Consider the following 13,313-nt stretch of genomic DNA (forward strand, 5'->3'; position numbering starts at 1 on the left):
TCACGTCTCGCGCATGCACATTTAGAGGGGATAATATATAGCCTGGCGCCATATAGTTAAAGATCGATTGTCGTTTGCAACGTTTGAACTGCTGTCATCACGTTTTGTTATTTTCCTTTGATAGCCAGAGAGAACAGCATTACAAAGGAAGCTTTTGTCATGTAATAATTTATTGTTTCTAAATATACACGAATCCTTATGTTTTTGAATAGATCTCTTCATCGATGACATTCATTGTGACTCCTTATACACGCAGCTGCACTAGTGACAACAGATTGAGTAATTAACTAATTGATCAAACTCTCTTTACCTGATTACTCAATCATGCAAACTGATTAAGGCATCCATTTTGCGAACGTGCTCTGATATTTCGCGTTTTGAAACAGCCGTGGCCATGTCAATTTCGCCGAACGCTGCTTGAAAATTTCTCGGTGGTTTTTACAAGAAGTGTGTCACTGAAACACATCACTTCAACAGCGATGTGTTGTCTTCTTTGATGACGAAGCTAGTTCTAATTTTTGAGCGTCCAGGAATGAAATGAAAAGTTTTATGCAGGCGCATGGGATCCGCGTCAGATTTCCGTCAAACAGGCTTTCATAGTCCTTTTGTACTTAACGATGAGTGTTTCGTAAGTGAAAAGAGAAAGGTACACCTAGCCTAGGAGTGACTAGCATCTAATTTCTCATTACAATATCACCACTGAATCACACATTAACGTCATGAGAATATAGTAAATGATCACTAACTAAAGAAACTCTTGATTGTTAAACAAATTCTTCATGTCAGCACCTTAGTAAAAGTACAGAGAACAGAATGGAGAATATGAATTCTGATGGTAAGGTGTAAAGGGTTAATAAAAAACCACTTCTGGTTATAAAAAGATTTTATTCGACTTCTTACTACATCGAAGCAAACGGAGAAAAGTAATTTTCTACCGACGTCCTGTCCGCTCCATTTTTCTAAAAGCTACTTTTCTTAGTTTCACGAGCGTGCATGTTTGAAAAGTTTTGTTCTCCACGCTGAAAACTTCAAAATGAAAATATTTTACTTAATGCTTATATTTCCTACATCGCATTAAGATCCTTTCCTAACGTGTACTTCTTTAATTTTCAAAGGATCTCCAACAATACTTAATACTTACGATACACTCTAAAACAATACTTAACAAATATTCGCCAAAGTGGAGGTGAATAATGGTGGATATTTACCAAGCCACGAAGCGGCGAGGTGAAAGTACACCACCGACACTGGGGTGAATAAATGTTTAAATATGTAATATACACATACCAAAACAATTGTTTATTTGGTTCAATATACCAAGGAATGGTCGGAAGTTAAACTCTTGACGCGCGATTTTGTCTCGTCGGCTGCTCCGACTGCTGGGAAATGAATGGTACTTGTCATTCACTTCCGCAATAGCCAATCAGCGCGCGCGAAAAGCACTATTCACCTGTGTGGTTTGTACTAGTTACGATTAACAAATGGTAGTTGTCGACGTTTACATAAAAGGAACTCCAATCATTAGAGTCTGGCCGAACGTCGTCCTATGACAATAATATGATTCTTACTGGTAAAAAAGATAAGGAAATTGCATGAATGCGAACAATCTTGTGACCATTATGGGCTTAAGTCGTTAGCGAAAACACTTTGGAAAGCATTCTAAAAAATTAAGAATTACCATACATCACAAAATAGCAAGCAGGTCATGCAATTTTTTATTTACTATATTCACTACGAAATAACTTTCTAACGCTTCGTTGCAAGTGCTGGGTTTATAAATCTTAGTTCTTACGAAAACCTCCGCAAGTTTCTTTATGTAAAGCACATATGCTGTACAAGGTAACCGGCTAACCCTTGTTTCACTCTCCTCAGTTGGAGCAAAATTCAGCCCTTTGCTGACACTTAATCTATCCGATAAATAACACTTGCCAAATCTGAAATCTTTAAATTATAGAAATTTAAACAACTGAGTGTCAGATGTAAGTAATATTAAGTTGCACTAAATTTGTGTTCCCGTGTTTTCGTGATTCATAAAAAAAGATTCATTACAATACAGACGGGAACAACAACAACTTGCACCACCTTCCATCACCGCTGAGAAGTGATAACGTTCATGTTGTACTTCCAATTTCGGTTTTTACTCTCATGATGTATTCTCTTTCACATGACACAATAAATTAAACCAAGCAAAAAAAATTCGGGTTTGTTTCGTTGCACGCATTGAACACCATAACATTCATATCAAAGTTTATAATTTTTAAGTTAACATTCCATACCGCTGACCAGTGTAGAAGATCTAGTCAACCCTTGAACGCACTTAAGTTACGTTCTAAGCTGTTATAGGTCTACTGTCTTCACAGTGTTAGTGAAAATGGAGAAATGTTTGGGAAGAAAAACAAGGCAATCACACTATACTTAACCTTATAACCCCTAAGAGTGACGAGCATCTAATTTCTCCCAACATGAAGGTCACGAGAATGAAGGAAATGATGCAAACTCCAGTTAGACTAATTACCCCTGTAAGTACCGTAGGAAGTGTCTTTGAGAATTTCATTCTGATATTAGGGTGCCCAGTCAACTTTTAAATGCAGGTGAAAAGAGAAAAAAGAAGAAACGAATAACTAACACAACAAAGCAAGGTGAAAGGCACAATCACGCTTGTACCACCTAACTCAAGTTACCATGGAATACTACCAATAATTGCCTGAAAATGGACATGGGACTTGTTTACTGACTAAAGGCACAGAAAATACTGCATTTGACAAGCAGTTTCTACCTCCTTTCCTTACTAACTTAACCCTTTCACCCCTGAGATCTCATTAGTAATTCTCCTTACACACGGCCATACAATTTTTAAGATCTCAGTTTGGAGAATTCGGTATTGGACCAACTAATATTACCTTAGCTAATATTTTTCTTTATTCTCATCACTAGTCTATTTGAAATTGTTTTGATATTGTAAGGAGAAATTCTCTCCTCATCACTCATTGAATGAAAGGGTTTAAGAGGTAACTTTTGAGCAAAGACTTTACCAATCAGTTTTTGTTTAAGTAGATTCTCTTCCTGAGTGTGACAACAGGAGCTGGACACTGTTTGTAACCCCTTTTGGTAAATGCATCTGACACTTCATCATTAACCTTCACCATCATGGTCGTCACATCATATCTCTCACAATACTTTCGGAACACTTCACAAAGCTTGGAAACATACCAGGAGCCATGGATTTGACTTCTCCAGCTGACATAACCTGTTGAGAATGAATTCAAAGTCAAAAGAAATAATTACATGTACATTTATTGAGCAAATGAAAATCAATAAACTATAAAATTATTCATTTAATAGTCTGTCACTCCTCTTTCCTTTTCTCTTATGGCAAATAAGATTCTACATTTAAAAATATTACTTAAAAACATTAGCAAAAAGTGTTCATTGTAATGCTTGTGACAAGAGGAGAAACCTTTCACACCACGAAACCTGTGAGTCAGTGAGTGAATTCTCTGAGAAATATTCATGACATACAACAAACAGACGTAGAATAACCGCAATTTCTGACTGAAATTCACCTTTTACCATGATTTCAATGAGAATTTACCTGGAGGGGTGGCATAACCCAAGAGAAAATGGCTTTCATTTGGCTCTGCATTATTCCTCATGGCATCTTCAGGATTGCTTTCTACTGCATCAGCTTCAATCCAAGCTCCTCGATCAAACGCTTCCCCCCTGCAAGCTTGGATGAAGAACAATTTGGGTTTGTTAGCAAGTGATGGGCAGGCCACGCCTTTGAACATGGATGTAATGGTATTTATCTCCAGCAATTCACTATTTGTGCCATAGATCGCTCCATTGGCTCCATGGCTAAGCAAGCAGCAAACAAAGCAGTCAAAGTTTGAGTGATCCATCGTTGAGATCCCTCTTATACAATCATACATTTCATGTGACTGCAGCTCTGCTCTGACAATTACTTCAAAATGCAAGAATTCCCATAGTTCACGGAGCTGATCCACATCCTTTTGATTTCCTTGGCGGTCTCTCAAATCAGGGTTTCCCTGGAAGTGTTCATTACTTATAATCAGTGCAATACCACGTGGCCGGTTTCTCATGGGATAGGAAGGCATTGCATCTTCCTCGTCAACCCCTAGTTGCCGCATGGGAGCAACGATTTCTGCTGGATTAGCCAGTGCCTGGACAGGGAATCGAGGTTCAATGCTGTCTGGACCTCCATCCCGCCCACCCATGAAATGTGCAGGAGAAAGTAAAGGTGCACTTAGGGGTCTTGGCTCACCCATCTGGTGCACTATTGGCTGCTTCCCAGTAACTAAAGGTCTGAGTGGTGGGGCTTGAGTTGATGCAAATGGGCTTTGGTCATTGATTGGTGATTGAGCTGGCCGGTCAATTTTGGCCACACTGGAACTTACACCTCCTACATTAAAAAGATAAAACACACAAGTTATCCAAAAAACACACAATCAACAAGAAAATCAGCAAAATAATTTTCTGACACTTCTGGTATATTCTTAACTCTTTACATCCTAACATCAGTGTGCATATCCTCTTTACTGTTCTCCAAACATTTCATAAGGTGCTGACAAGGAGAATTTGTTAAAAAATCAAGAGCTTTTTTCATAGGTGATCAGTTCCTTTATTCTCCTGACCTTAACGTTTGATTCAGGAGTGATATGGTGAGGAGAAATTAGATGCCAGTCACTCTCAGAGGTTAAAGGGTTAAACCTTTAATTCCGTATCACCCTTTGTAAGTCTAACACATTTGTCTTAAATGTAGAAAAGTCACTGTCAAGAATAAGCAGAAAATTGGGATATGATGATTTTTTCAATTTTTTAAATATGCCAGAGAAATCACAGCCATTGCAGTAAGAACCAAGCACCAGGTCTGACTCTGGTGAGGGTCGTGATGTCAACTTGCTATCCTTAGGTAGGGCATGGCCTCACATCCATGATGTCCCAATAGTCAACTCACCATGCAAAGAGCCACACTACAGCTAATAGGTAATTAGCCCAAAATGCCTGCTAAAAGCGTGTTAAAAAAAGTGTGCACATGTGTGCAACTTTCCGAAACATGCTTCAAAAATGTGCGCCAAAGAAGCTCATTAGTACGTATGAGGTAGCCTTTCGTTTTACTCTTTGTTTAACTTTGAATGGTGCATTAGGATTTTTAAAATAATAGAGGGATTCCAATGTTGATGACATTATGTTGGTGTGTTGTTTATATTATTTAGAAGAAAATGGAGAAATATTTTCAGTTAGTGACAAATGAAAGAAAGAAAGAGGTACAAGTGCAAGTCAGTTTAACTTCTTGATGGAGCAGCATCTACAGCAATTTTAGATCCCTTGAACAAAGTTGTCACAATCTCAGGCTGGAATCTTAAATAATCCAGAGTAAAAAAGTGCATCAAGTTTATTATTGACATCTTAAAAATTTTGCAAACATATTTTATGAAATACTAGTGGAATCATTTCAATGCTTCATTGAAGCCACAGCCACTGTGTCCTTTAGATGTTAAGATTTAATGCTTCAGTCCAAGCATTTTTGAACAGGAAACTTTTGTTTTCTGAAAGAATGCAGAACAAAGCAAGCTGACTGCATTAAATAACAAAAGCAAAACCACACTCAAGACATGCTTAATATGCATTTTTTTGCCTGAAACATGATAAATGTATGAAGGTTTTCTGTGACCTGTCTCTGACCTGTATTGAAGGATTGCCTAAAGAAGGAAAAGGAAAACCAAGAGTTTTCAGTCTCTTTGGCACTCAGCCAGACTCAAAATGGCACCATCCATTAACAGATTTTAAGCTAATTTGAAGACAACTTTCTGAAGGTTTGCTTTTTGGAATCCCAAATGTGACCCTTTAGCACTTGAGAGTGATTAGCATCTCCTTACAATATGACCTCTGAATCAAATATTAAGGTCACAGGGATAAAGGAAATGATCACCAACAGACAAAGCTCTTGACTGTTAACCCTTTTCACTCTTGGGATCTGATTGTTAATTCTCCCCTCTAGCTGCTACACAATTCCTTGTAAATTGGTTGTGAGAATTTGGTGAAAGATCAAGATAAAACTTCTATCTGATAAGTTTGAGTATTCTGAATAACCATTTGCTAAAAATAGCGTGGAAATTATAGGGGGAAGTTGCAAGTTAGTCACTTTTGGGAGTTAAAGGGTTAAACAAATTCTTCTTGCCAGCACCTTAGGAAATGTATAGAGAACAGTATAGAGAATATGAAGAATGGTGTTAGGGTATAAAGAGTTAACCCTTTAACTCCCAGACCAAATTTGTAATTCTCCTTACTATTAACTATGGCTAACTTATAATGTCAGTTCAGAGAATTGCGTATTGAATCGACTAATTATCCCCAAATTGACATTTTTCTTTATTCTCATCACTTATCTGATTGATATTGTATTAATATTGTAAGGAGAAATTCTGTCTTGGTCACTCATGGGAGTTAAAGGGTTAATCATTGAATTGTTGGGCTACTACTTACAGTGTATGTATTAGTATTTGCCTGCACCAGGTTTCAATGTAAGGCAAGAATATAAACTCAAAAACAAAAGGAGCATACCATCTGATTGGAATTTTCTGACTCTCTCTGCTAAGTCTCTGCGATGTATTTCCTGGAGCATGTCAGCAAGGTGGTCCAAATTACAAGGTCCAATACTGCCACATTGAATCATATACTTGAAGAGGTCTTTTCCATTCTGCACATTTTCATCAATGCCATCTGAAATAAATAACACAAAGGTCCTGAATTCCTATTACCCTAGGAGTGTAATACAGATGAATCTTTTTTCACTTGCAAAGATTAAAATTTATGGTCATTTCAAGATTTTGCTGCTTTTTATAACTAATTATTACCTGTAAAGAGGACAGATCAAATAAAATGACAAAATATGACATAATTAATCCCACATTGCTCAAAGAGAAGTACTCAAAAGAGAAATTCTAAGCACAATTAGTTATAAACAAAGAGTTTAGGTATTTTGGAAGAGTGGTCACTTAGAGCCAATGGTCATCATGAAAGAGGGCAATACAGAGAGTATTATATACCCAAAAAGTGGGTGTGACCTACTTTTACACTCAAGGGCTCTTCTTAAGGAGAGGGCTTTCCCTGTGTCCTTATCACAGAGACTTCCCATGGTTTAACTGCTGAGGAAACTCCCATAAAAACGACTAGGGTAATATTTGGGGAAAGAAACTTCGTAGCACATAGCAGACTATTGATCTGTGGGTATAAGGCCTTAATTTCAGATTCAGTTGCATTCCCTCACAGTACAGACACTTAAAAATGAATTTCACTTCTTCTTCTTCTTCTAAGTTTCGCTTGATAGTAGTTTAAACATTAATTAAAAGGTACTTAAATGATACATGAGGTTCTACTCAGAAAACTCTAGGCGCTAAGGATATATATAGCTACCGACTTCCAGTCATTTTAATATGGTAGCTCCCAGGATTCTTGATTATCCGTTTCGGTTTGCTACTTTTTTCGACAGCTTGATGAAACGAAATATAAAACCAAGTTAATTACCCGGTAAATCAGCAACAAACTTCAACGAGTCGACGTTATCTCTCGTTAATTCATCACTAAGTTTCATCAGGAAAGCTCTATAACTCTTGTCGATTGGATTGCTAGACACGGCGCTCTCTGTTTCCATCGTGGTGTCGTTACCATTCGTTTGAATCTTACCAGCTAGATCTGCTCTACCAATCTGAGTCAACAAGCGCTCTAAATGACTCAAATTACCCGGACTTATCATTCGTCTCTGAAGCATGAACTGGAACAAGATGCTTGGACTCTTCGATTTTTCGAGGTCGCCCAAAGGTATCCGTCCGTGGCACAAGTGTTTTATATTTTGAAGATCCCGATCTCTCATCTCGTTAGAAATCTTATACAGGATACGGTTAGTCTCCGAGAAGCTATTCATCTCGTTCAGGAGCAGATATGTTTCGAAATTACTGCTAACATTCAAACATCGTCTCTCCCATAACAGAGGCCATTTTGACCTTTCCGAAGTATGAGGGAGACTGGGTTAAGGGAAAGTCCCGATGATGACGTCATTATGAAACCACAGTAAATCCATCTAATACTGTATTTCACCTTTGGCAGAAACGGCTACGAACAAGTTTCGCGGATTTCAAATTTCTTTGAAGTATGATTCTAGTATGCGTAATTACTAAGTAAACAATCATTTTTAGCCATATTATTTCAAAGCTGGTTTTTTAAAAAGCATGCTGCTACATTTACTTCCGGTATGACATCATGAAGCTTTCAATCCCTACAAACAACGCGCGCCACCATGTAAGCTTCCTCTTTGTTTTTCTGTCAGCCTCTAGCCGAAGCTACCTGAGGTGTCCTTGGTTTTCCTTATTTAATCCTAGAAATGGTAAGATTTGAATAAAAAGAACATTATTTTTGATTCATTTGATGACATTTTTTGTCTTTGGTGACACTTTCTGCATGTGGGATGATGCGATGGCAGAGATATCTCGAGATGGCTTTTACGAAAGTGTGACTCTCATCTTGGAACGTTGTAATTTTCCAAATAGGGATTTGTCAAAGTAATCAAGAACAAAGCGTACTTCAAGCGTTTCCAGGTCAAATTCAAGAGACGACGAGGTCAGTTTTACCTAAAGTACATGACAACAAACTTTCCTTGAAGTCGCTGTAGCCTTTTTAAGTCAAATCTTCCCATGCTACAGGAACTCACCGTTACATGGCTGTGTTTTGTTCTTATAACAGAGGGTAAAACCGATTATTATGCCCGTAAACGTCTGGTGACCCAGGATAAGAACAAGTATAACACGCCTAAGTACCGATTTGTCGTTCGTTTCACAAATAAGGACATCACATGCCAGGTAGGTACTAAACTTGTAGAGCATCGTATGTAAATCTTAGTTTTCCCCATATTTGTAAAAACACGTGGAATCTTAAAGTTCTTATGATCTAGTAAATAATTCTCCTATTTAGCTGCGGCACGATTATGTGTTAATTTGATTAAGAATTTGGATGAGTTCAAGAAATCGTTTCCCAGCTGATGTCTGTTTTGACTGTCGTGGCCTGTTTGGCTAATAGTTCTATGAAATTGTGAGGAGGGAAGATTTACTCATCAGTCTAACAAAGAAGAAGAAGAAGAGGGTTAAATTTTGAGGAAAACTGAGGTACTGGATCTGTGCAAATTGAACAAGATTTAAGAGGCAGATGTGGCCAACTAATGGCTAGTGAACTGGACTCTGAGTTCAGAGGTCTGGGTTCAAGATCTTGCAGGGTCATCCTGTTGTGTTCTTGGGCGAATAGGGGTTACATGCGTACTAGCAAAATTTTAGGAAGTGTGATGAAATGCTGAGTAGTAACTCTTGCAAAGGACTTTAGTCCCATCCAGGGGAAAGAGTTTTACTCCCAGCCACCTCATTCTACAGAAACTAGGAAATAACCTCCAGTTATTGTTTTACACAAGATTAATACTTAATTATAAATATAATTATTGAGATGGGTGTCTAGAATTCTACTGGAATAATATGGCTTAATAAAAGTTGATGTCATCAGATTTCATGTTCCTTAATAACTGTACAACTTATTTAAGTGTGAATGCATGGGTTCAAGTATCTGATACTATTATGTGAATATTTTGGATTGCTGTAAGTGTTGTTGTACACTAGTTATAGTAGGAAAGTACATCAGTTTCCATTTTTGTTGAGTGCTTGATTTGAGTTGTGCAACTTTTCCCAAAGTTGTGTTAATCTATTCTGTGTTTTCCTCTTTAATAACTGTATCTGAAAACATTGTTTTGTCTAAGATTTCAACATTAAAAAAATATAAATATTATTTGTAATCAGCCTAGTTTTACTTACTGTAACTCATTATATTGCAGATAGCGTATGCCAAACTCGAAGGGGATGTTATCGTTAGTGCTGCTTATGCACACGAGCTTCCTCGTTATGGCATCAAGGTCGGGTTGACCAATTATGCTGCAGCTTATTGTACTGGTCTTTTGCTAGCACGTCGTGTAAGTTCTTTTGCTCCACACAATTAATCAATCGATATACATTACCTTATTACTTATTTAATTTTTGTTTTCATTTTTCCCTGTCTTTCTTCTTTTGGTAATCAGTTTGTGTATTCCAGTCAATAAAGTTGGGATGATATGTTGTGGGATCCATTTTCACAGCTAAAAAGGAACAATTCAAATAAAAACTATACCCATGAAAGCTCAAAGGGGTTTGTAAACCAAATTTCCAACACTTACATGTAACTCAATCAGTCTCTTCAAAGTTGAGGTTCTCTGCTTTGGCAGGAGTTCACCTTATACTGTACATAAATATCATCCTTTCTTACCCTCCGCCAAAGTCATACTTTAAGTTTCTATTCAATCATGTTTATTGCATCTTTATGGGTTTCATTCAAAACAAATTGCAGGCAGTCTACTGCAACTTTTCAAGGCCTGTAACTGCCTTTTGGTTAGATTTAATGTCAAGGTTTATTTGGTAACCCATCATAATCTTGACTTTTAAGAGTATTGCTTCAGCTAACAAGGGCAAGAAAGTTTTAGTTCTTCAGAATTTTCAGCTACAGTAAATTGTTGTTGTCAAGATCTGAAGAAATTGCATGTTATTCAATTTGCTAATTTTGATTAGCAGTTGTTTACCTACCTTATTTTCTGTGCTTCCTGTGACAGCTGCTCACCAAACTGAAGCTGCACGAGATCTACACAGGAACAGATGAAGTCAACGGGGAGGAGTACAATGTGGAAAGTGTTGATGGATCCCCAGGTGCTTTTAGGGCTTTCCTGGACGTTGGATTGGCAAGAACCACTACTGGAGCAAGGGTGTTTGGTGCTTTGAAAGGAGCAGTAGACGGGGGCCTTGATATTCCTCATAGGTAAGGCAGAATACTGTTTAGATGTGAAACCTCCAGTGAAATAAAAAATATTCCAATGATTGCAGAACTTGAATCAAACATTGTCATTTTGATTTGAAACTATGACAACTGAATCCTTTCATGCCAAGATTGATCTGTACTCAACCCTTTCACTATTAGATCTGACTTGTGACTCTCCTTACTATATGCCATTTAATGCTTATGATGTTAGTTCAGAGAATTTAGTACTGGATCAAGTAATAATCCACTCATTGATATTCTCTCTATTCTCATCACTCATCTGCCTGATGTTGTATTGATGTTGTATTGTAAAGAGAAATTCTGTCTTCATCACTCAAGGGAGTCAAAGGTTAACCTTTAAACTCCCAGGACAAACCAAAGACTTTCTCTTTACCAAATCAATACCTTTTCAACCAGGAGGATGATGAGGAGAAGGAAAAAATCTTAAGTATGCTTTATTGTTTGATTAAACACTGAATTCTCTGGGATAGAATTAAAAGAAATGTATCACAGACAAAGCGCAGAATTGTCTCTGTGCTATGAGAGTGAAAGGTTGAAATTCTCCTTGCCTCCTTCACACACTGTCAAGCACAAAGGTGGTGGGTAATGAAAGTATCTATCAGGAATTTACGTTGGGTCTTGCATATAATTGCTTGAGTATTTGTCTGGAATCTACCATGCTGATTTTATGAACTTTGCCCTACTGAAGTGGTGATTGAATATGAAGAATGCTCTTTGTCTTCAGGAATTGCTTACTTCCTTTATTTTCCACCTAAGTATAGTACATTTTGCAACAGGAAGGACATGGAAAGGGAATCAGTTCAAGGTTACATGTGACCCATTGCTGTCATGTAATTTATTCCCAAGTTTTGCAGTTAATACTCCCAGTGATTTCAATTTGTTGTTCAGCAATGGTGCCCACTACTTAAATCACTTTCACCTAGCGTTTTAATGACAAATGCAATTATTTCTGTATTGTTGTTTTCCACAGCATGAAGCGTTTCCCAGGTTATGATTGCGAGTCCAAAGAATTCAATGCCGAGATCCATCGTAATCACATCTTTGGTCAGCATGTAGCAAATTTCATGACAGAGTTGAAAGAACAAGATGAAGAGGCTTACAAGAAACAGTTCTCTCAGTACATTAAGAATGGCATTGAACCAGATCAGGTTAGGACTTACATGTAATTTTATGTTTGATGAATGTTTTTTTGGTTGACCAAAATGATCTTAGTGTTTCTAGTAAGCAGTATAGTTGACATGCATTTTTGGAGATTGGTGCAGCGTCTTAAGGGCAGCCAAGAAGAAAATGGTAAAGGCAAAAGAAAATGTTTACCTCATTAAAACTCAGCTGTAGAAACAATAGTACTTGTTACATGGCCACCAACCACAGTTCCCCAATGGGCAACTTATGCTGCAAATATAGTGCTGTGCAGGGATCAAAATTTTTTTTTAAGGCTGTGGCAACCAATTTGGTGGCACTGTAATAGCATAAACAATCTTATTTTAATGGTGATAGTCAAGTCCCTTGGATTTGAGCAGTCTTATCCAAAAACCACGCAAACTTTCCAGTTCTTCAAATTCTTCATGAACTACAAACAGTCTTGATTCCATGGTATTCACAGATTGAGGAGCTCTACAAGAAAGCCCATGCTGCCATTCGTGAGGATCCTGTGGCCAAGCCTTCACAGAAGAAGGAAGTCACACCCAAGAGGTGAGCTCTATCAAACTGATTCTGTTCATGGATTGGTTGGTCAGTCACCATGGTGGTATTAAAATCTGGTGTTGCTTTGAACCTATTTGGTTCTGTGACTGTGGACATGGGTTATGATTGTTGCAGTGTCAAGCAATTTTTGAACATGCATTTTTTTCCCAGGTATAACCGCAAGAAGATGTCCCTCCAACAGCGCAAGGCTCGTGTTGCACAGAAGAAAGCTTACTTCCTGAAGCAGCAGGGTGATGGTGAAGATGAGGAAGAGGATGACGAGTGAGCTTGTCAGTTGAAATAAATTCCCTTTGAAGAGCAGAATTTTTTTGTCGTGGTCACTGTTCTATGTGTTTACTTTTAAATTCCCTTTCCTTTATGCATTTGTTAGTGCGTTTTCCATTACTCTTCTCTTTGTGTCTTATGGTACCTCATGTGCATGGTGTCTTTTTGCTTTGTTTTATGACTATCACCATTCCAATACTGTCTAATACCAAATACAAGGTATCAGACCTGCAAAAATCTGTTGCACGAAAGTTATCATGTTTCAACAGGTAACTATGGGAATGGTGTTACACTGTAGTGAAACAAACCCCTTCCTATTTCCTAGACTTCTTTCTCTAGCCTGAGACTAAGAAAATCACCACAAGAGTTCTCCCTGAAGATTCAAACCTTGCATCTCAGACTATATACCAATTTATCTTTAGTGTTATTGA

At 37.7% G+C, this 13,313-nt stretch overlaps 2 protein-coding genes across 2 annotated transcripts; one reads left to right on the forward strand and one right to left on the reverse strand.

Moving 5' to 3' along the window:
* Nucleotides 1–868: 868 nt before the first annotated feature.
* On the reverse strand, nt 869–8,034 carry LOC113682606 (caspase-8). The gene is made up of 4 exons (XM_089205211.1): nt 7,546–8,034; nt 6,583–6,741; nt 3,593–4,420; nt 869–3,247 (listed from the first exon to the last, which is right to left on the reverse strand). Exons 1-4 carry the CDS (start codon nt 7,940–7,942, stop codon nt 3,036–3,038), a joined length of 1,596 nt encoding a protein of 531 aa, XP_089061337.1. The 5' UTR covers nt 7,943–8,034; the 3' UTR covers nt 869–3,035.
* A 291-nt stretch (nt 8,035–8,325) lies between these two features.
* LOC113682608 (large ribosomal subunit protein uL18) lies at nt 8,326–12,921 on the forward strand. The gene is made up of 8 exons (XM_027199768.2): nt 8,326–8,401; nt 8,565–8,634; nt 8,758–8,873; nt 9,887–10,021; nt 10,691–10,893; nt 11,885–12,062; nt 12,518–12,606; nt 12,769–12,921. The coding sequence occupies exons 1-8, from the start codon at nt 8,399–8,401 to the stop codon at nt 12,881–12,883; spliced, it is 909 nt and encodes a 302-aa protein (XP_027055569.2). The 5' UTR covers nt 8,326–8,398; the 3' UTR covers nt 12,884–12,921.
* Nucleotides 12,922–13,313: the final 392 nt, after the last annotated feature.

Source organism: Pocillopora damicornis, chromosome 4 (assembly GCF_964200805.1).
Source record: "Pocillopora damicornis chromosome 4, jaPocDami1.2, whole genome shotgun sequence".
Lineage (NCBI taxonomy): Eukaryota > Metazoa > Cnidaria > Anthozoa > Scleractinia > Pocilloporidae > Pocillopora > Pocillopora damicornis.